Source organism: Silurus meridionalis, chromosome 1 (genome assembly GCF_014805685.1).
Source record: "Silurus meridionalis isolate SWU-2019-XX chromosome 1, ASM1480568v1, whole genome shotgun sequence".
Taxonomy (NCBI): domain Eukaryota; kingdom Metazoa; phylum Chordata; class Actinopteri; order Siluriformes; family Siluridae; genus Silurus; species Silurus meridionalis.
In genome coordinates, this window is record NC_060884.1 from 14715844 (window position 1) to 14736053 (window position 20210).

At 43.7% G+C, this 20210-nt stretch overlaps 1 protein-coding gene across 3 annotated transcripts in view; it reads right to left on the minus strand.

Moving 5' to 3' along the window:
• Nucleotides 1–20210, minus strand: part of LOC124388521 (cadherin-22) — a 245675-nt gene that overhangs the window by 106339 nt on the left and 119126 nt on the right. For all 3 annotated transcript variants that reach the window (XM_046853228.1, XM_046853229.1, XM_046853237.1), the window contains exon 3: nt 5806–6100. In XM_046853228.1, the coding sequence (XP_046709184.1) occupies nt 5806–6100 (295 nt within the window). The remainder of the gene's footprint in view (nt 1–5805; nt 6101–20210) is intronic.

The window sequence follows — 20210 nt, forward strand, 5'->3', positions numbered from 1 at the left end:
TGTGTAAAAGGCTTAGAAACCTCTGCCACTGAGAAATAAAAATGGTCAGCAACAGTATTTAGACAGTCCATGGCCTTGGTTGACTGTGATTAAAGGACCCCACATGTAATGGGGCACTGGGATTAAAGAGCCCCAGGAAACCACTGATGCCTTTGCCATTACCAAACTGTCCAATTGTCTGTCCCAGATTTCTGTGCCCACCCCAATTTGTCTGTGGATCACCAGCTTCTTGACAGACAGGCAGCAGACAGTGAGGCTGGGTCTCTCACTATCAGCACTGGTGCTCCCCAAGGTTGCGGTCTCTCCCCACTGCTCTTCTCACTTTACACAAATTACTGCACCTCTAAAAACTCCTCTGTCAAGCTCCTGAAGTTTGCAGACAACACCACAGTCATTGGCCTCATCCAGGATGAAAACGAGTCTGTTTACAGACAAGAGGTTAAAGATCAGGCTGTTTGGTGCAACCACCACAACCTGGAGCTCAACACGCTCAACAGTGGAGATGATCATGGACTTCAGGAGAAATCTCCCAGCACTCCCCCCACTTACCATCATGAACAGCACTGTAACAACAGTGGAATCATTCAAGTTTCTGGGCAACACCATCTTTGCCCAGCAAAGGTACACCAACCTGCCACAGAAGCTGCTGAAACAATTCTACTCAGCCATCATTGAGTCTGTCCTGTGTACATCTATAACTGTCTGGTTTGGCTACTAAATCAGATATCATAAGACTACAGCGGACAGTCAGGACTGCTGAGAGGATTACTGGTGCCCCACTACCCAATCTCCAAGATCTTTACTCATCCAGAGTGGAGAAAAGGGCTAAAAAAATCACTTTAGACCCCACACACCCAAACCACTCTCTCTTCGAACTGTTGCCTTCTGGTCAGCGCTACAGAGCACTGTCCACCAGAACAGCCAGGCACAAAAACAGGCTTTTCCCGCCTCAGCATGAACAATTAAAATATTCATAACTACACATTTTTCATCATAACTGTCAAATTTGTACACAGAATCCAAATGGTCTATTTGTAATAGTTGCACTATTTAACTGTCTGGTTTAATATTCTGTTACACTATGGCTGTACTTCTCCTGCACTGGAAGCTGCTGATGCCAAGTCAAATTCCTTGTGTGTGTAAGCATACTTGGTAATAAAGCTATTTCTGATTCTGATTCTGATTACCATTACACAACTATCAGCAACCTGAAGTTGTCAGATTGAGCCATTGTATTACTACTATCTATGTTTGGAATTTTACAGATATATTACTATTATTATAATAAATGCTGGATTTGGTCACATACACAAAATACTGTAAATCTTGTCAGTAGCACAGACATCACCAATCAATAATGTGTACAATTTTTGATGACCAGCAAAAAAAAAAAACATTTAATACAAAGACAGGCTGGCATGAAGACTGCTGATGTTATATACCACTACAAAGAATTGTCTATTTCATGTGCTCCTAACGGTAAATAGCCAATCTGTCCCCAGTAATCAGACAATCCTGCCCACAGACACTTTAGGATAGACCCAGAAGAAATGCTTTTAGTTTACTTTGGCAAATCTCCAAAACATTGTTTTCTGTGAAACATAATGGGCTCATTCCCAGTGTTTTGCACATAGAGAGAAAGCTTTCCACTTGCCTGAATGCAATGTGTAGCTGCTGCATGCATACTCACAAGTGTGTCTGAACCTTAATGCACATTCATCCATGGCAGCATCAATCTCAGGAGATGAACTAATAATTTATAATCTATGATGTCACATGGGGGGATTGCAAGTCTGATTTGATGGGTAAAGGCATGGAGTAAAGAACATGCATAGGTGGAACATTCGAGTGTTCGAATAGAATAGGATCATGAACACGTTTCCTAAAATGTTGAAGCAGTCATGGAAGAAAATCATATAGCTACATTATCTCACAAAAGTGAGTAAACTCCTCACATTTCAGCAATCATTTTATTATATGTTCTTAAAAGACAATACTATAGAAATAAAAATCAGATATACAATACTGTAAGATTTACTGTACCAGCAGCAGCACTTATGCAGCCCCAGACCATGATGCTATGTTGGATGACACATGTTGGACACCATCTGAGCTAAACAATTTATCTTAGTCTCATCAGACCGCAGGACATAATTCCAGCAATTCATGCTCTTGTACAGGTTGTCTTCAACATTTTGTTTGCAGGCTTTCTTGTGAGGCAGCATTAGAAGAGGTTTCCTTCTGAGACAAAGGCCATGCAAAAAGACTTGCTGCATATTGTCTGAGCACTGACAGGTGGACCTTCCACTTCTGCAACCTGTGTTACGTCTGTTTGTGAAGTCAACTTCTGTACCTGACACACAACAAGTGGACTCAACTTCTTTGATCGACCCTTGCGAGGCCTCTTCTGAGTGGAGCCTGTCCAAATGAAAAACCTCTCCATGACCCTGGCCAATGCACTGTAACTGTTTGTGTAGTGCAACAATTCTAATTCTCAAATCCTCAGACAGCTCTTGGCCATGAGGTGCCATGTTGAACTTCCAGTTTTCAGTATGAGAGAGTTGTACTCAAAGCACCCAAGTTTAACTGCTCTAATACAAAATACACAAATTTGTATGGTTCTGTCAAGCAGACAAAAACATTATCATGATGAATAGGACATGTGGCTTTGCATGGTTATAGGACATACAGCTGTCATCACTTAGGGTGTACTTACTTTTTTGCCAGCTACACAAATTTTATAATTTAATATGTTTTTTTACAAAAGAAAAAAGCTGGACCAGTGTCTCAGTGTGCACACTAGTGACACACATGTTATGTGGCATATGCATTTAGTAAGATGTGCATACATATTTTTTAGTTAATTAATATACACAGCAAGAACGTCCTAGCCAGATGTGGAACAATATGTACAGTCTGTATAGTGGCCACTTGCAATTTCATGACTGCATCAATAATTGAGATGCCAGGGGGCTTCATCAAGAACTCTCAAATGCCATTGCCTCATGCCATAGAACAGTCTGCAAAAGAACTGTGATTGCCTTTTAGTCCTAGAACTTCCGCATGTGCAATCAGGACATTTGTCTGGCTAAACACCTGCTGATGGGACTGTCTGCACAGTAGCCAATTGTCTAGAAAAAAGGGAGTACACACACAGACTTTGTAGCTACAGAGGATCCCGTGCACCTCACACACAATTTATGAACACCCTAGGTGATAGTGCTAATCCAGTGAGAAGGGAATGTCACTTCACAGATGTGAAAGTAAAAGTCTCCTATGTTCAACACCATGTGGAAATTGGTCTTTCAGATCTATGGCCATACTGCTCACATTACAGACATGAAATTCAAGATGAGAATGCTGCCAGAATAATTACTAATATGAGATAAAGAGGATGGGAGTGCTTACTGCTAATCATTCAAAATTCACGCATATATTGATTTTCTCATCTGCCATTAAAATTGATTTTAAAAATATTCTTTTTTTTTTTGTTCTGAGTGGCAGTGAATTGTATTTCAGAGGTGCAAACATGCATCGAATATGATAGTTATGAAGTCTACACCCTGTTAAAATGTTTCTTTTTTTAAATGTTTTGTCAGAAACATTATGTGGGAACTTTTCCATCAATGTGTAATAATAACATAAGAAGATAAGTGAAAAGCAATCAGAAACATTCAGTGAAAAATAAGAAAAATGAAAAGAGTTAACCTGGTTTTATTAAGTGAGTACACCTTTTTACAATTGGGGATGTGACTATGTTTCAGAATGATCCAATTACTTTCAATATAATGTACAATAATAACTATCATACAGCTCAATGAAATGATTCTGTTTATATAAAAGATCAGTTGTTAATGTAAGAATTCCCTCACACCATCCTGGTTTCATTTGACAGCCTAATCCGTGGTCCACAAAGAGCTCCCAAAGGATGTATGGTATCTCCCTTGTTGAAATGTATCGATCAGAAGAGCGCTAAAAGTATTTCTGTAACAATGGAACGGCTTATCCCACCAAAAAAATCAATGTTTTTGAATGACCTAGCCAGAGCCCAGACCTGCATCCAACTGAAAATCTGTGGAGTGACATGATGCAGACTGTGCAGGAGACATACTTAGGATTTGATGGATAGAATGATTTTGCATAAAAGAGTGGAAAAGTATTGCCATCTCAATATGTGCAGTGCTGATTGACACTTACATATAATGTTAGAAGCCTATTAAAATATTAGTATATGGGGTGGATTTTTCCCCCCCTTTTCCCAGAAAAGAATATTAACTGGGCGAAATGTCAGTTGAACTTAGAAGTGCCAAGTAAGCAAAGATTAGATGGTAAGCTTAAGCAAACCATATACAGTAAATGAATAGCAGATAGCAGTATAGAGGTTTAGAATCATCACTGGCACAAAGCGGAAGCAAGACTTATACCTGGCATTTGTTGTGGGGATATATTACTTATCTTGCCAGTTATTGTAAATTGGTGAACTGAATTAGTAACCCGGTGACCATGAGCTGGGAAATGGGTTTTGTGATAAGACATGGAACTGTCTTTATATTTCACTGTTGTGATGAGGATCTTTAAAAAACAAACAAACAAAAAAGGTTGTCTTTTCACCTGATGCAGACAGTGATGTAAGACATAGAATATAAAAATAAATGCAAACTCGGTTTACTGCCTTTAAGGACAACCTTGAAAATATTATGTCTCTATATTGGATAATATAATTGTATTGATATAGTAAAAATAATGTACTTTGTACATATTTCGGAGATGCTTTATGAAGAAGTCTATAAATATATAAAAAAAAAAAAAAAACTTTCAGCTACAGGTAAAATGTTGTGGTTGACTGTCTACATTGTTGCTTTGTGTTCAAGCAACTGAAAAGAAACAAACCTACTACATAACATTACTTTCTGAAACGTATCCATTCATCTTGGAGTGTCAAGGTAAAGTGAGGCAACTATTCTTCTTTCTCTCTGACTGGGGCTATCAGTCTGCCTCGCTCTGACAGTGAGGCGTGACCTTATCACGGAGACGCTTACATTGACGACATTAACAATTGCACGACAAGAGAGCAAAACATTAAAATGCTAACAAAGCAGCGATGTTATCTCATTAGACTTGCTGCTCAGTTTAATGTATAAAACATGAACAGTGTGCTTGGCTAATGCAAGAGGTGGAGAAACAAGGGGGAGGGGAAGTGAAGATGGCACAAACATTAACTACTCTCCCTCCCTCACTTTGTCTTACTCTCTCTCCTCCTCATCAGAGAAAAGTGCTGCCGCTGGCTCAGCCTCCGCTTTGCTGAGGAAGCAGGAATTAATTCCAATCAGTACGTTCACTGTTGTAGAGAGATGGGAAGACTGTAACCTGCCCCTATTTTATTCTAATAAACAAATAGCATTCGGTAGGAAATTGAAAAGCAGAATCCCATGAATAAATATGTCTGTACAGACAGACACAAGAGGCTGTCTGCAGTAAAAGTTTACACAACACAAGTAAGCACATTTCCACTTGTCAAAAAAAACAGCAGTCAGGAATTAGTGAAGCAACAGTTCTCTTATTCCTGTAAACTAACCAGCATGTTCTGTTCATTAATGTCTCACTGACACAGGATTTTTTAATTATTTAGATTTGACAGCAATAATGTAATGTATTTAAATAAAATTAAAACATTCAAATGAATTGAACCAAATGACATTTGCTAGTTTCATGTAATACAGTTTGAATAAAATAGAACTGTGATTTTCATTTATGAATTCACTTTTGGCTTAAAAAAAAAAAAAATCAAAAAAGGTTTTCTCTTACCGATCGGGGACAGCTCAGCCACACTTCCGATGTACGGCCCTTCCAGGAATTTGGGTTCGCTGTCGTTGATATCCTGGACCTTGATGACAAACTCAGACTCGGGTTCAAGTGGCGCGTCACTCTGGCGATCTCGAGCCTGTGCTCGTAACGTGTAGAAGGCTTTCTCCTCACGGTCCAACCTCTCAGTGGCATGAATGTCCCCCGTGACCTCATCAATGATGAAGATAGTCCCTGCGCCTTCACCAGATATGGTGTACTTGATGGAGCCATCACCTTCGTCTGAGTCTGAGTGGATCTGCCAGTCAGAAGTGAAATTGGTATAAGGGGGCAGGCACTTACAAATCTGTTATCACAACAATCATAATGGAAGAATTAAGTCTTACTGAAAGTAACTTTCCAGATTTCCCATGGGCATAACAATGCACATATCATATTAAACCATTGATCTTGTTCACACATGATCTACATTTCAAGAGCTTTAGAAATAGAAAGAAATGTATAATAAATCATCAAACCAGTTTTTTTTACGGCATGTCATCAACTGGAAATTATTATAATTTTTTTATCAAAAACTTGTTTGCATTGATTCGTGATCAGTGTCTCTAAACTTCTAGCAGAACTTTGGTAAATTAAAAAAAAAAAGTCTGGAATTATCCTTTCAATTTCCCATGACCCTTTTCTAAAGGTAAGACTAAACATAGGAATTTAAGAGCAAACTTCAAAAGCCCTTATAAATCTGCCAGGACTTTTTTTTTCTAATGTCACTGAAAGCCATTTTCCTTGATCTACCACCCCATAGCACCATCAGCCATCTCTCTTCCTCCCTTCTTTTTCTCTTCATTATTATTCACCTTCTATTGCAGCCTCCAGTTTCTCAATAGACATGGACAGAGAGCTAAAATTCTCTCTTCCATATTAAATATTTTATAAATCCTTAATTAAATATAGGATTCTATCACCCCCATGGGGTTTTTTCATTAAGTATTTGTCGTAAAACTGCAAGCGAAAAACCCTCTATATTGCATTTCTCTCTCTCTCTCTCTCTCTCTCTCTCTCTCTCTCTCTCTCTGTCTGTCTCTTACTATGGAGGATCTTCCTCAAGTCAAACAAAATGAACAGTGAAAATATATGATTTTTGGTGCATTAATATTTTAGCAGCAACAGAAAAAAAAACCTGAAGAGAAGGCATATAAAGATATAAAGAATAAAAATGTACTCCTCAATATCAAGCACTTAAAGGCAGAATTCTGATCAGCAGAAAACTTTGTACAGTCATAAAAACCCGCTGTGAATATTGATTTAATCTAATTGATATGTGTATTTATCTAAATAAAAAAGATATTTTTAAATAAACATTAAGGATAAAACATTATAATAGTGAATCTTACAACAATAATTTATAATCCTTTTTTTATGTTGTCTTCTGCAATCTATACAGCATCTTCAGTTAATTTGTTATTCTATAAAGATAAAGCTAAAGAGAGCAGCACCTGAGATGCTAGTCATTGTAAGTATTTAGTAAGTTGCGTCAACTGAGCTCCAATACTGTAATAAGATGTAGGCTCTACGGAATTAAGGGATTTGAATTTCATAAGCAAAACTGTGTAATTAATGTAGACCACAAAGCTAAAGTAAAACAAATATTACTGCTGCTACATGCACTGACTTTCTTTACCTGGTAAAGGCTGCCACGTTCTGGAGTTTCAATAAATGTGTATAATAATTCTTTTATATCTTGTAAGACTAAATAATATACTACTGTGGGTGTGTTCTCATTCATTAGGAGAGGGTTTTATGAGTGTTTCTGATATGAAAGTCAAATGTTAAACAAGCATCAAGAATTAAAATGCAGTCTAAGAGGAAGTCTAGTGTTCAATTACTCAGAATAAAGGACCTGAAATATATTTCCCAATAAACAAAGAATTACTAAGAATTTAAATATCTGCACTTGCTTCTGCCTTAAAATTGGAGTAAGCAGATATGAATAAAGTAATCAACCCTCCACAATTGCAGGTTTAACCCTTTAGGACATTGATTATTCACAAAGCTTTGTAAAACTCGTAAATCATAAGTCATTTTTTTTAAGTAACCATCATTGTATGAGAGAGCTTTGAAGCTATTAAACTGTGTTTTATAAATTAATCGATTATTCAGTAATCTATTGCATAAAAACTTTTGGATCTGAAGAGCTATTATTGATAAATGCCACACCCAGTAAAACATTTCAGTGTGTGGGATTCCTCTGCCCAGTGTTATCTAATGGTTGCAAGTGAGTGTTCAAGGTTGCATCTCAAAATGCACCTTCTAACTAAATGATCTATCTAAATAGTAATGATACCAATGGTGTACTGACATACTAATTATTATTGAGTAGGGTAGTGTACAATTGGAACACAGCCCAAGTACTTGAGACTGACAAGATGTAATTATCTGTCGCTGTTTGTCTGCTACTCAATATTACAAAAAAGGATGTATGAGAATAAAGAAAAAACTGTACTGTTGTCAGGCAAAGAACGTGCCGGAAACCGAAGTAGATTCCACAAGGCTTTTAATGAGAAAGGCACAAAATTAAGGAAACCCCAGGTTTGCTAAACCAGGTAAGAGCGGTGATCAGGCAGAAGCAAAACAAATAAACAATGCAAAGTAGTCCGACAGTGTTCTATCGCCTAAGCTGTAGAACGGACAATGAGCTGGTGGAGGGACGGAGGTTATATAGCATGGGAGCTGATGAGGGCCAGGTGTAGCTGATTAGTAAGTGGGAGAGTGGCTTGGAGTGATAAGTGAAGGTGTGGCTGGTGGATCCCTGACAGTACCCCCTCCCCCAGGGGCGGCTCCCGACGCTAACCCTGCGCCTGGGTCGACCCGACCCGGGCGCTGGCCGAAGCGGATGAGCAGCGTGGAACTCCTCTAGGAGCGCTGGATCCAGGATGTTCTGCCTCGCCACCCATGACCGTTCCTCAGGGCCGTAGCCTCCCAGTCCACGAGGTATTCCAGCACCCTGCCTCGACGACGAGAGTCCAGCACCTCCCGTACCGTATAGACCGAGGGTTGTTCCAACACTTCAGGCGGAGGGGGCCTGACCTCGCTGGGGCGTTGGGCAGTCGGTGGATGGTGTGGCTTGAGAAGTGACACGTGGAAGGTGGGGTGTATCCGGTACTGTGGCGGGAGTTCCAGACGGTATGCCACCTCGTTGACCTGCCTTTCAATCCTGAACGGCCCGATGTACCGGGGGCTCAACTTCCGACAGGGAAGCCGCAGTCGGAGATCTCTGGTGGATAGCCAGACCCAGTCTCCGGGCCTGTAAGCGGGGCTTCCGACCGTGCATCCGCATGTCGCGGGTTTCCCTCACTGCCCTGCGCAGCTGAGTGTGTGCAGCATCCCATGTCCGGACGCCTCCCGAAACCAGTGGTCCACAGCGGGCACGTTGGAGGGCTCGTCGGACCAGGGAAACAGTGGGGGTTGGAACCCCAACACGCATTGAAAAGGCGTGAGACCTGTGGTGTCTTGGCGCAGCGAGTTTTGGGCGTACTCCGCCCAGGGCAGGAACCGGCTCCACTCCTCCTGGTCCTGATGGCAATATGACCTCAGGTACCTCCCCAGCTCTTGGATCTTCCGCTCGGTCTGGCCGTTCGACTGGGGGTGGTAACCGGACGACAGGTTGACGGTGACTCCCAGTAGCCGGAAAACGCCTCCAGACATGTGAGGTGAACTGAGAGCCCGGTCAGACACTATCTCCTCAGGGAGGCCGAGTTGCGGAAGACGTGATGGAAGAGCGCCCGCGGTTTCCAGAGCTGTGGGAGGCCTCGGAGAGGGACAAAGCGGCAGGCCTTGGAGAACCGGTCAGCGACCACGAGCAGGTGAAACCCTCCGACCGTGGCAGGTCTGTGACAAAGTCTATGCCGATATGAGACCATGGCCTTTGTGGAGTAGGCAGGGGGACGAGTTTGCCCATTGGTAGATGTCGGGGAGTTTTTGAGATGGCACAGATGTTGCAGCCTCGGACAAACTCGGCCACTGTGTTGCTCATACCTGGCCACCAGTATCGTCCCTGAACCAGACGCAGGGTCTGCCTCCTGCCTGGGTGCCCTGAACCGGGACTTCGTGGACTGCTCTAAGTAAGGCCTGTCGACACTCTGGAGGAACAAAGGTCCGGTCCTCGGGACAACCAGGGGGCGTTTGTTCTCCTCGTGTGGCCCTGCGGATGTTCTTGTCTAGCTCCCATATGATCGGGCTCAGAATGATCGTCGGAGGCAAGATAGGCCCAGGCTCGGTGGGTTCCTCAGGTCCATACACCCTGGAGAGCATCGGCCTTGCCGTTCTTTGATCCTGGCCGATAGGTGATGCTGAAATTGAACCGGGTAAAAAAGAGAGCCCACCGTGCCTGGCGAGGATTTAGGCGCTTGGCCTCACGGAGGTACTGAAGGTTCTTGTGATCCGTGATGACTATAAAAGGATGGACAGCCCCCTCCAGCCAGTGTCTCCACTCCTCCAGGGCTAGTTTGATGGCTAGGAGTTCCCGGTTGCCGATGTCGTAATTCTGTTCCGCTGGAGACAGCTTTTTTGAGAAGTAGGCGCAGGGATGGAGTCGAGGGGGATTCCCTGAATGCTGGGAGAGGGTGGCCCCTACGCCCGTGGAAGATGCGTCCACCTCGACAACAAGCGGGAGCTGGGGTCAGGATGATGGAGAAGCGGAGCGGTACAGAACCTCGTGCGTAGCTCCTCGAAGGCCCTTTGTGCATCCGGGGTCCAGGAGAGAGTCTTGGCTTTTCCTCGCAGGAGGCGTGAGTGAGGCGGAAACCAGGCTGAAACCTCCAATGAACCGGCGGTAGAAGTTGGCGAAGCCAAGAAACCTCTGGAGTTCCTTGATTGAGGTGGGAACGGGCCAATCCCGTACGGCCATCACCTTCCTTTCATCCATCCTGATGCCTGCTGCGTTGATGTTGTAACCCAGGAACTGTATCTCCGGCGATGGAATTCACACTTGGGAAGGTTGAGAAACAGTCGGTGTTCTCGCAGCGGTCTAGGACCTGGGTGACGTGCTTGTGGTGTTCTTGCAGCGTCCTGGAGTAGATCAGGATGTCGTCGATGTAAACAATTACAAACCGATGGAGGAAGGGACGGAAAACCTCGTTCATACAGTTCTGAAAGACCGCCGGAGCAATGGAAAGGCCATACGGCATGACCCGATACTCATAATGACCAGAGGGAGTAATGAACGCCGTCTTCCACTCGTCCCCTTTGCGGATGCGCACCAGGTTGTACGCGCTTCGGAGGTCCAGCTTGGTAAAGACGCGAGCCTCACGTAGTTCTTCCAAGGCCGCTGGGACCAGGGGGAGCGGGTATGGAAGCGGGGCGATCTGTGCATTTAGGCCCCTGTAGTCGATACAAGGGCGCAGACCCCCGTCCTTCTTAGCCACGAAGAAGAAGCTAGAGGCCGCCGGGGAGGAAGACTGGGTGATGAAGCCCTGTCGGAGGGCCTGTTGGATGTAGCCCTCCATGGCTTGGTGTTCCTGGGCTGACAAGGGGTAGACCCGCCCCTTAGGTAGCTTAGCCCCCGGCTTTAGATCAATGGCACAGTCCCACGGCCGGTGTGGGGGTAACTGAGTGGCGGCCTCCTCACTAAAGACGTCAGAAAAGGCCCGGTATTCATGCGGGATCTCTACCTGAGCGGGTTGGGGAGCTCCTTCCACTTGAGTAGCTGCCAGGGTTAAGACGGTCCGGAGGGGAGTCGGGAGTGGAAGTAAGCACTTATGCCGGCAGGCGGGGCTCCACTCCAGGATGTCGCACGGGTCCCAGGAACAAGTGGGGGAGTGCTTGGCTAACCAGGGACGACCCAGGATCACGTCCACTGTCGAATCCTCCAGTACGAGCAGTTGAATCTCTTCTTGGTGTAGCACTCCGACTTGGAGGACAATAGGTGGAGCACAGTACTTCACCTTGCCCTTCCCTAATGGTCGCCCCTGGATGGTCTGGACGGCCAGTTCCTGGGATCCCCTCTGCCGGCGTAGCTGGAGGCGTTCTAGACACGCCTGGGAGATGAAGTTCCCCGCGGATCCTGAGTCGACTAGGGCAGAAGCCGATAGAGAGAGAGCAGGGGTTACTAAGGTGACCCTGAGCGAGACAGGTGAGTAATGTCAGAAGAAAGGGTGACCGTACTCACCGTCCGACGAGGAGGCCTCACTGGGCATTGGGCCACGCGATGTCCTCTCTCTCCACAGTAGAGGCAAGCTCCAGCCGCCCACCGCGCTCCTTTCTTGCCGAGACAGCCGCTGTGACCCGAGTTGCATGGGTTCTGGTTCTGGAGTTGTTGGTACTGCCATAGCCTGTGCTGGTTCGACCTCGGGGGATTTGCAGGCTGCCAGGTGTTGAGAGACTCGGATGGATCTCTGAATAAAAGCCTCAAGCCCCAGAGAGTCATCATAAGTGGCCATCGCCAGCCTGAGCTCCTGATTTAGGCCTCTGCGGTATACAGCCAACAGCGCTTTCTCATCCCAACCAGCAGATGCCGCCAGAGTGCGGAAGCGGAGGCTGTAACTCGAAACGCTGTCTGTCCCCTGGTGGAGATTGAGCAGCTGATCAGCGGTTGAGGTATCCCCGGGGGCGGTGCTAAATACCTCGGCGAAATGACTCGTGAACGCGGCGTATGACGTCAGGGCCGGGCTCGCTGCGCTCCAGAGCGCTCTTGCCCACGCTAGCGCTCTTCCGGTGAGCAGCGAAATCAGAAACGCGACCTTTGCTCGTTCGCTAGGAAAACATTGTGGTAGCATCTCGATGTAGACGGCCGCCTGGAGCAGGAATCCCTGACATTCCGCCGCGTTTCCGGAAAAAGACGCTGGGAGAGCCATCGGGCTGCCAGATGACGGAGGGGTTTGATGCGCGGCTTCCGGCCGGAAAGCCTCTCGAAGCGCGGCGGTGAGCTCCCTCACAAACTCGGACATGGCAACGGGCTGGTCCTCCGCTGACCCGGACGCGGCAGCGAGCTGGTCCTCCATGCTGAGGTAACGCGGTTTCTTTTCTTCCGTGTTAGGTGCCCCTCCGTTTGTGAAAGGTCCGTTCTTCTGTCAGGCAAAGAACGTGCCGGAAACCGAAGTAGATTCCACAAGGCTTTTAATGAGAAAGGCACAAAATTAAGGAAACCCCAGGTTTGCTAAACCAGGTAAGAGCAGTGATCAGGCAGAAGCAAAACAAATAAACAATGCAAAGTAGTCCGACAGTGTTCTATCGCCTAAGCTGTAGAACGGACAATGAGCTGGTGGAGGGACGGAGGTTATATAGCATGGGAGCTGATGAGGGCCAGGTGTAGCTGATTAGTAAGTGGGAGAGTGGCTTGGAGTGATAAGTGAAGGTGTGGCTGGTGGATCCCTGACAGTTGTGCACATCAGTGTGACTCTTACATTCACAGACTAACAAGATTTGGGTAGCCACCTCACATAGAGAGATCGCTCTGTTGTGTGTTCTGTGCTCTTATCTACCTGTATTGTGGTCAAGCATTGACAGTCTTAATCCTGACCTGTACTCATGCTATGGGAACAGAACACAGCCCAAGAGTTGATAAATTAGGGCTGGGCTACATGACAAAAATATCATAATATGATACATGTGAACAGTTGTGTGATACAGAATACATATATATGAAATTGAGCAAAAAAACAGTAAGGAAGTTAGTGCGAGCGGTGAGCAAGTGGAGGGCACAGCCGGAAAGAATAAGTGGTAAGAAAGACCTGACTCATTAATGCGCTCTGTTTCAGTCCGGCGACGCCAATAATGAGGAGAGAGACACCAGCATCAGAGAGAGAGAGCCACCGAGCCGAGAGACAAGCGGAAGTGTCATCAAACGATGACGTCTCCCCCTCTTTTTTATTCCCCCTCTCCACTGACCTTCCCAACCCACCAACCCGCTCCTCTAAATCTGGAAGCACTTTCCATCAGCTTCTGCCTCTCTTGCCATGAGGGGAGTCAGCTCAGGCCAGATGGATCCCTGGCCTAAGTCTGGCGTTAGGAGTATGTGCCAGCAGTGAGCGAGTGGAGGGTGAAGCCGGACGGAACGAGTGGTAAGAAACACCTGCAGCTGATTAGACTAATCAGTGCGGTCTGTTTCAGTCCTGCTCCACTCTCCTCCACAAACGAAAAACACTATACCACGAATATCTCAGAAAAGTGTGTTGCAAAATCATTTATCATGATCGCCCACTCCAAGATTGAACAAGCTAGCAGGTTAAAATTTTATATACACAGGTAAAAACTAAAGCATTTTATTTTTTTCATCTGATCCATAATATACTGGGTAATTTACTCTATCTCCTGCTGATGTTATTTCAGAAGCCCTTTTACCATTACTATATTATGTATATTCTGTATTCCTGTGTACATATAAAAGGTTTATTATTGACTGCTGTACAGAATCCCTTTGCAAGAACAATGCTTTTGTCTGTTCATGTGAAACATATTAATTTTAGTTTTTGTGCATCTTGTAAGCTAGTGAAAGCAGCCTAAACTACATTACTGTAAAGGTCTTGGATTATCAAGCTTGGTATTAGGCATTTTCCCTGTTTTTGTCATTTAGTGTAAAGGAAAAACTTGTTAAAAAAGATAATATAATTAAAATGTCAGCATAGATAGAAAGATCTTTAGACAGAATTTTAGTCGCCACAAGCTTTACTCTTCTCGGAATTTCCTCTATATTTGAGTGTGCTTGTGGAAATTTGAGCTCATTCAGCCACAAGGCTGTTAAAAGTCAGGTACTGGTGTAGGGTGAGAAGTTCTGGGAAAAATTCAGTGTTGTAATTTATCTCAGAAAATGCTCAATAGGGTTGAGGACAGAGGTCACTCAAGATCTTCCACTTCATACCATGTAAACCATATCTTCATAGAGTTTGCTTTGTGCACAGGTGCATGGTCATGCTTTAAAGGGTTTGGATCTCCTAGTTGTCCAGAGACATACAATTGTGTGCTTTCAACTTTGTTTGGGGTAGAACCATATTTGGCTAGAATGTCCCAATACTTTTGTATATATGCTGTATTTAGATAAATAAATGTGTAAATATACAAATAATTCAATAATGTCTATGGCATCCATTGTGTATTTTTATTTTTGTGTGTTTCTTGATCTGATTTGTTTACATTGGAACCCAATTTGTGGCCCTTTTTGCAAACTTGCATAGCTAACATCAACCAACTAGCACGCAATCTTGAGATATGTATGAGGCCATATTTCTATTTCCCCTCAAGACTGCAGAGTGATGACGTTTGACGTATCTGACATGGTGTATGACGTATGTGTCTGCAAACACCTGCCAACCTGACTGTAAATTACTATTACAGGCTTGTCAGGGTGACTCACAGCAACTCAAGAGCACACTGCGTGTGTTTTTTTCTCTGTCCCCTGGTTCCATAATGCAAGCTTTAAATCAGAATCTAGTATTATTCTTGCTTCTTTCCGCATGTCTGAAAAATAAGTTTACTCTGGCTGTAACGAGAATGTGTCGACAGTAAATCCTCTCGAGTAAATCTGGAAAATCCCAATCATATTTTTCAGCTACGTTTTCTCTCACACTACTGAGAGATTAGTCTGTAGAAGTGTTCTGTTTTAACTATAACATGGGAGGAATGTTGAGGAGGAACTGTGCGACGCAACCCACACTCGGCCTTGGTAATGTATTTCATCAACAATCGGTTGATATACTGCAGGGTTCATCAATTAGATTTGATCCAGGGCCAAATTCTCTTGGAGCAAATACTGTTTGGGCCAGACTACTCTAAACACTGCCCTCCGCCCAAAATAAAAATTGCAACGCATTGGCAAGGACGGTCCATTGTTCATACTGCTAACTCTTAATTGCTTGCTGCACTGCATCACACCCAGTGTTCACAATGCTAATTAAAATGAAAATAATATCATATTTTTAGGCGAAGCAACGACTAATGAACTAAATCAATAGAATTTGATAAAAAAAAAAAAGTCAACTACAAATTTAATTAAGGCTTAGGTGGGCTGCTATGAAGCCATGCTATTGAACTTCAATTAGACAAATGCATTTGATCAAAATGCCAGTGCATGTTACAATAGACAAAATAATACTACCAAAGTTCTTAAAAGTTGTTGAGCTCATAAAGAAACTTTTCAGATTCCATGTATTATTATTATTATTATTATTATTATTATTATTATTACTATTAGGAAATGAGAGAAACAATGGAAGCCTGTTTGAACGTCTCCAGGTTACGTATGTAACCATGATTTCCAAACGGAAAAAGACGCTGAGTCAACAACACTTTGGGAGCAATTTCGTGTTGTCCATACTCTGAATCACGTGTGTAATTTAAAGTCCAATTAAAAGCGCAACATCACCGACGTCAAGACCCACAAGCTATAAAAAGCACATGGAGTGAAGTCGGTGCTAGCTTCTAAAAAAGGGAAAGAAGAACCGCAGGGTTGCCAACAGTTTGGCATAGAGACGAAGTTCTCCTTCGTCTCGGAGTCTCGTTCCTTCGGGGATCCATGTTTACACAGTTAACCTAAAGATGTTTCTCTTCAGAAACTCGAATTTGCGTCAATAACGCTTTGTGAATGAGTGTCCAATAATGCCAGACTGAAGAGTCCCTGCCTAGTTTCGAAGAGCACAGCTAGGTCGAAGGCCAGTCGAATCTTAATCATGCTGGCAAAGAGATAAAAATTGTGCTTATCCTTTGGGTTGGAGGTGTAGTGTACTATCACAGCAACACTAGCCAATTATGGGTATCTGTATTTCTAAGGAATGTGGACAGCACGTTCCGTAGATAGAAGCAGGCGCTAGCTTTTGTTTGTTCATAAAGCGCTCTATATGTTTGTCTTTGGTAAGTGGTAAATGTCAGAAGAAAAAATATATAAAAAGAAAATAAAGGCACGACTGTAGGTGTGTGAATGTGTGAGGTGTGTGGCTTGCCTGGGAGCAAAGCATGCTAAGTCATTTCTCATGGGAGCCGACTGCGCAGATAGCACGGGAGTGGGCACAGGAGGCACCATGTACCCATTTGTAGGCACCTGTGGGCATGGGAGGTCCAGGAGCTCCGCCGTGCGGTGGATTTAGCTCCTAGGGCCACAAAAAAGACCGCTGTGGCCGTTAGCCGGTCTATGGCCGCCCTAGTCTCCACCGATAGGAACAAATGAAGCCCTCGTGAGATGACAGATCTGGGGTCTGTCATTTTCAATAATAGGCCTCGGACAATAAGTCCTGATACAGGACATTCTGGGGATTTCGCTGGGAAAGGGCATGGTGCACCTCATCACACAGTGCCCACCCCGCACCGGCACCCCCAGGGACCTGTTACGTTAACCCTGCCACAATCAGTGCTTCAGGGAACGGCCAACTCCAGCAAGCAGAACTCGCTGACTCTATGAAGGTTTGGAGACTGATACCCTTAAAAAACTACCTGGCATCCTGGGAGACTCTGCAAGACGTGTCTCGGTGGGTCCTGCATACTGCAGCCAGAGGCATATATACGATTCAGTTCAGGTCTCGTCCACCCCGGTTCAACAGAGCAGGCTCTGGTCATGAAACAAGAGGTAAACACTATACTGAGGAAGGAGGCCATTGAGGTGGTCCCTCCATCAGACAGAGAGTCCGAATTCAAGATGCTGACTCTCAAGCAGGTTGTTTCTCAAATCAAATCCGAGGACTGGTTTGTCACGATAGATCTAAAGAAAGCATATTTTCATGTATCCATCCTTTCTTCTTACAGTAAGTTCCTGAGGTTTTTCAGGGCCAAACCTTACCAGTATCAGGTCCTTTCATTTGGTCTTGCTCTCTCACCCCGCACCTTCAAAAAATGTTTGGATGCGGCTTTAGGCCCCCTGAGACTTCAGTGCATCCGGATCTTAAACTATCTCAGCGATTGGTTGATATTAGCTCAACCAGCGCACTTGGCGGTCCGGCATCAAGATGTCGTTCTCCCTTACATGAAGGAACATGGGTTATGGCTGAATGCCAAAAAGAGGTGCAAGCACTGGACATTTACGTCCACAGAACAAGTCCGTGGAGGAAGTCGAAACAACTATTCATCTGCTACGGCCCTCTGAGGAGAAGCCTTCCTGCGAACAAGCAGACCCTTATCAGGTGGATTGTGGATGCGATAGCATCCTCCTATGAGTCCTCTGCTCGCCCCGCTCCCTTTGGGGTCAAAGCGCACTTAACCCCGAATGTGGCAGCATCTAAGGCTTGGTCCTCTGGAGTTTCCATCCATGACATCTGCAACGCTGCAGGCTGATCCGCCCCGCTGACCTTTGTCAGGTTTTATAACCTTGACCTCATAGCCACTCCTGGCCCCTCTGTCCTTCGACCTAGCTATGCTCTTACACACTAGGCAGGGACGGATCAGTCTGGTGATATTGGACTCTCGTTCCCAAAGCATTGTTAACGCAGCTCGAATTCCTGAACGGGAATGTCTCCAGGTTACGTATGTAACCCTGGTTTCCCGAAGGAATGAGACACTGCAAATGCAGGCCACACTGCCGGCATCCCTGCAGGCTTGTTTCTCTTTCAAAAGCTTGTGCCGGCTTCACTCTATGTGCTTTTATAGCTTCCTGGCCACGCTTTCCATTGGACGGATTACACAAGTAATTCAGAGCGTGGAAAACGCGGAAGCGTTCCCAAAGCGTTGTTGATGCAGCATCTCCTTCCCTCAGGGAACCAGGGTTACTTGGCTAACCTGGAGACATTTCTATTAATATAACTGTTATACCTGAAAGTATCCATATTGCGCAAGCTGGAGAAGAGGGTGTAAGGAGTGTCAAGGAAAAAAACTACCTGAGATGACATGAAGAAGGAACCAGAGTCAAAAAGAAACCCATCCTTGTCTGGGTATTTGAATATCTTCTATCTGTGCTATATGCTCAGAAGAGGCATGTGTTAGCCTCTTGGTTGGAAGATATTGCTTAGAAAAAAGGTTTAGATAAAAAAAGAACCTGTGTATATAATGTAGCTATTTGAAATCCAGCTATAACAAGTGAGAAAATCTAGAGCCAAATATTGTGTATTTTAATCTGTACTTCATAAGTAGCATAAATAAGGAGCCCTTTCAATTTTTTCTTACAACTTACCAGTTTGACATTTTCCACATGCACACTCAAGTTACAGTTTAAGAGAGCACATTTATGTAGTTGTAGATTTGATGGTAGATCATACTTAATAACTATTCACCAAAAACATTTTTTTGGGGATTGATGATCTTTGCAAACTAACACAATATAAACACATTATTCTTACAAAGTGTAGCTATTTGTTGCTAGTTCTTTCAAGCTCAAAATCTAACACTAGTAAACAATGAAAATGGTCAATTTCAAGTAGCTGCACTTAAATCAGCCTAAAAAAAAAAAAAACTTCTCCCAAATAGTTCTCCCAAACTGATCTGAAGAGGGCTTTTTAATAGCAGAGGTTTTATATGTAGGTTAAGGCCTGTGTTATACTTCAGCAACTGTGTATCTTTGAATTTGTCAGGGCGAAGGTCGTTTCATCAGTTTCTGTGGCGAGCTGTTATGTATACTGTACATGTTGTACAGACTACAGTGGTTGAGAGGTCACATCCCATGAGTTCCCAGCTTGTTGAAGACAGAATGCACACAATGTAATAAAGTTAAATTTTATTGTTTAAACCTAAAATGCACAGCACATTTACATGATATCAATAGACATTAATACACAAGCAAATGGCTTTAACCAATAAACCAATAAGTATTTGCCTGAAGCCTGGTTTACAAATAGTGCTGTGTATATATATATATATATATATATATATATATATATATATATATATATATATATATATATACAGTACAGACCAAAAGTTTGGACACACCTGCTCATTCAAAGAGTTTTCTTTATTTTTTTATGACTATGAAAATTGTGGAGTCACACTGAAGGCATCAAAACTATGAATTAACACGTGGAATTATATACATAACAAAAAAGTGTGAAACAACTGAAAATATGTCATATTCTAGGTTCTTCAAAGTAGCCACCTTTTGCTTAGATTACTGCTTTGCACACTCTTGCCATTCTCTTGATGCCTACTTTGAAGAACCTACAATATGACATATTTTCAGTTCACTTTTTTTGTTATGTATATAATTCCACGTGTTAATTCATAGTTTTGATGCCTTCAGTGTGAATCTACAATTTTCATAGTCATGAAAATAAAGAAATCTCTTTGAATGAGCAGGTGTGTCCAAACTTTTGGTCTGTACTGTATATATAATATATATAAACTTTTGGTCTGTACTGTATGATTTTTCAGCCACTTTCGCAAGTTCTTTTGCGGCTACACAGTGCCGATCGAGATAACCGACGTTAAATGGCAAATTTTTCCCCCCTTGTGCTCGAGATATCAGGGTTCGGTGACATAAAAAAGTCGACATAACCGATAAAAAAATG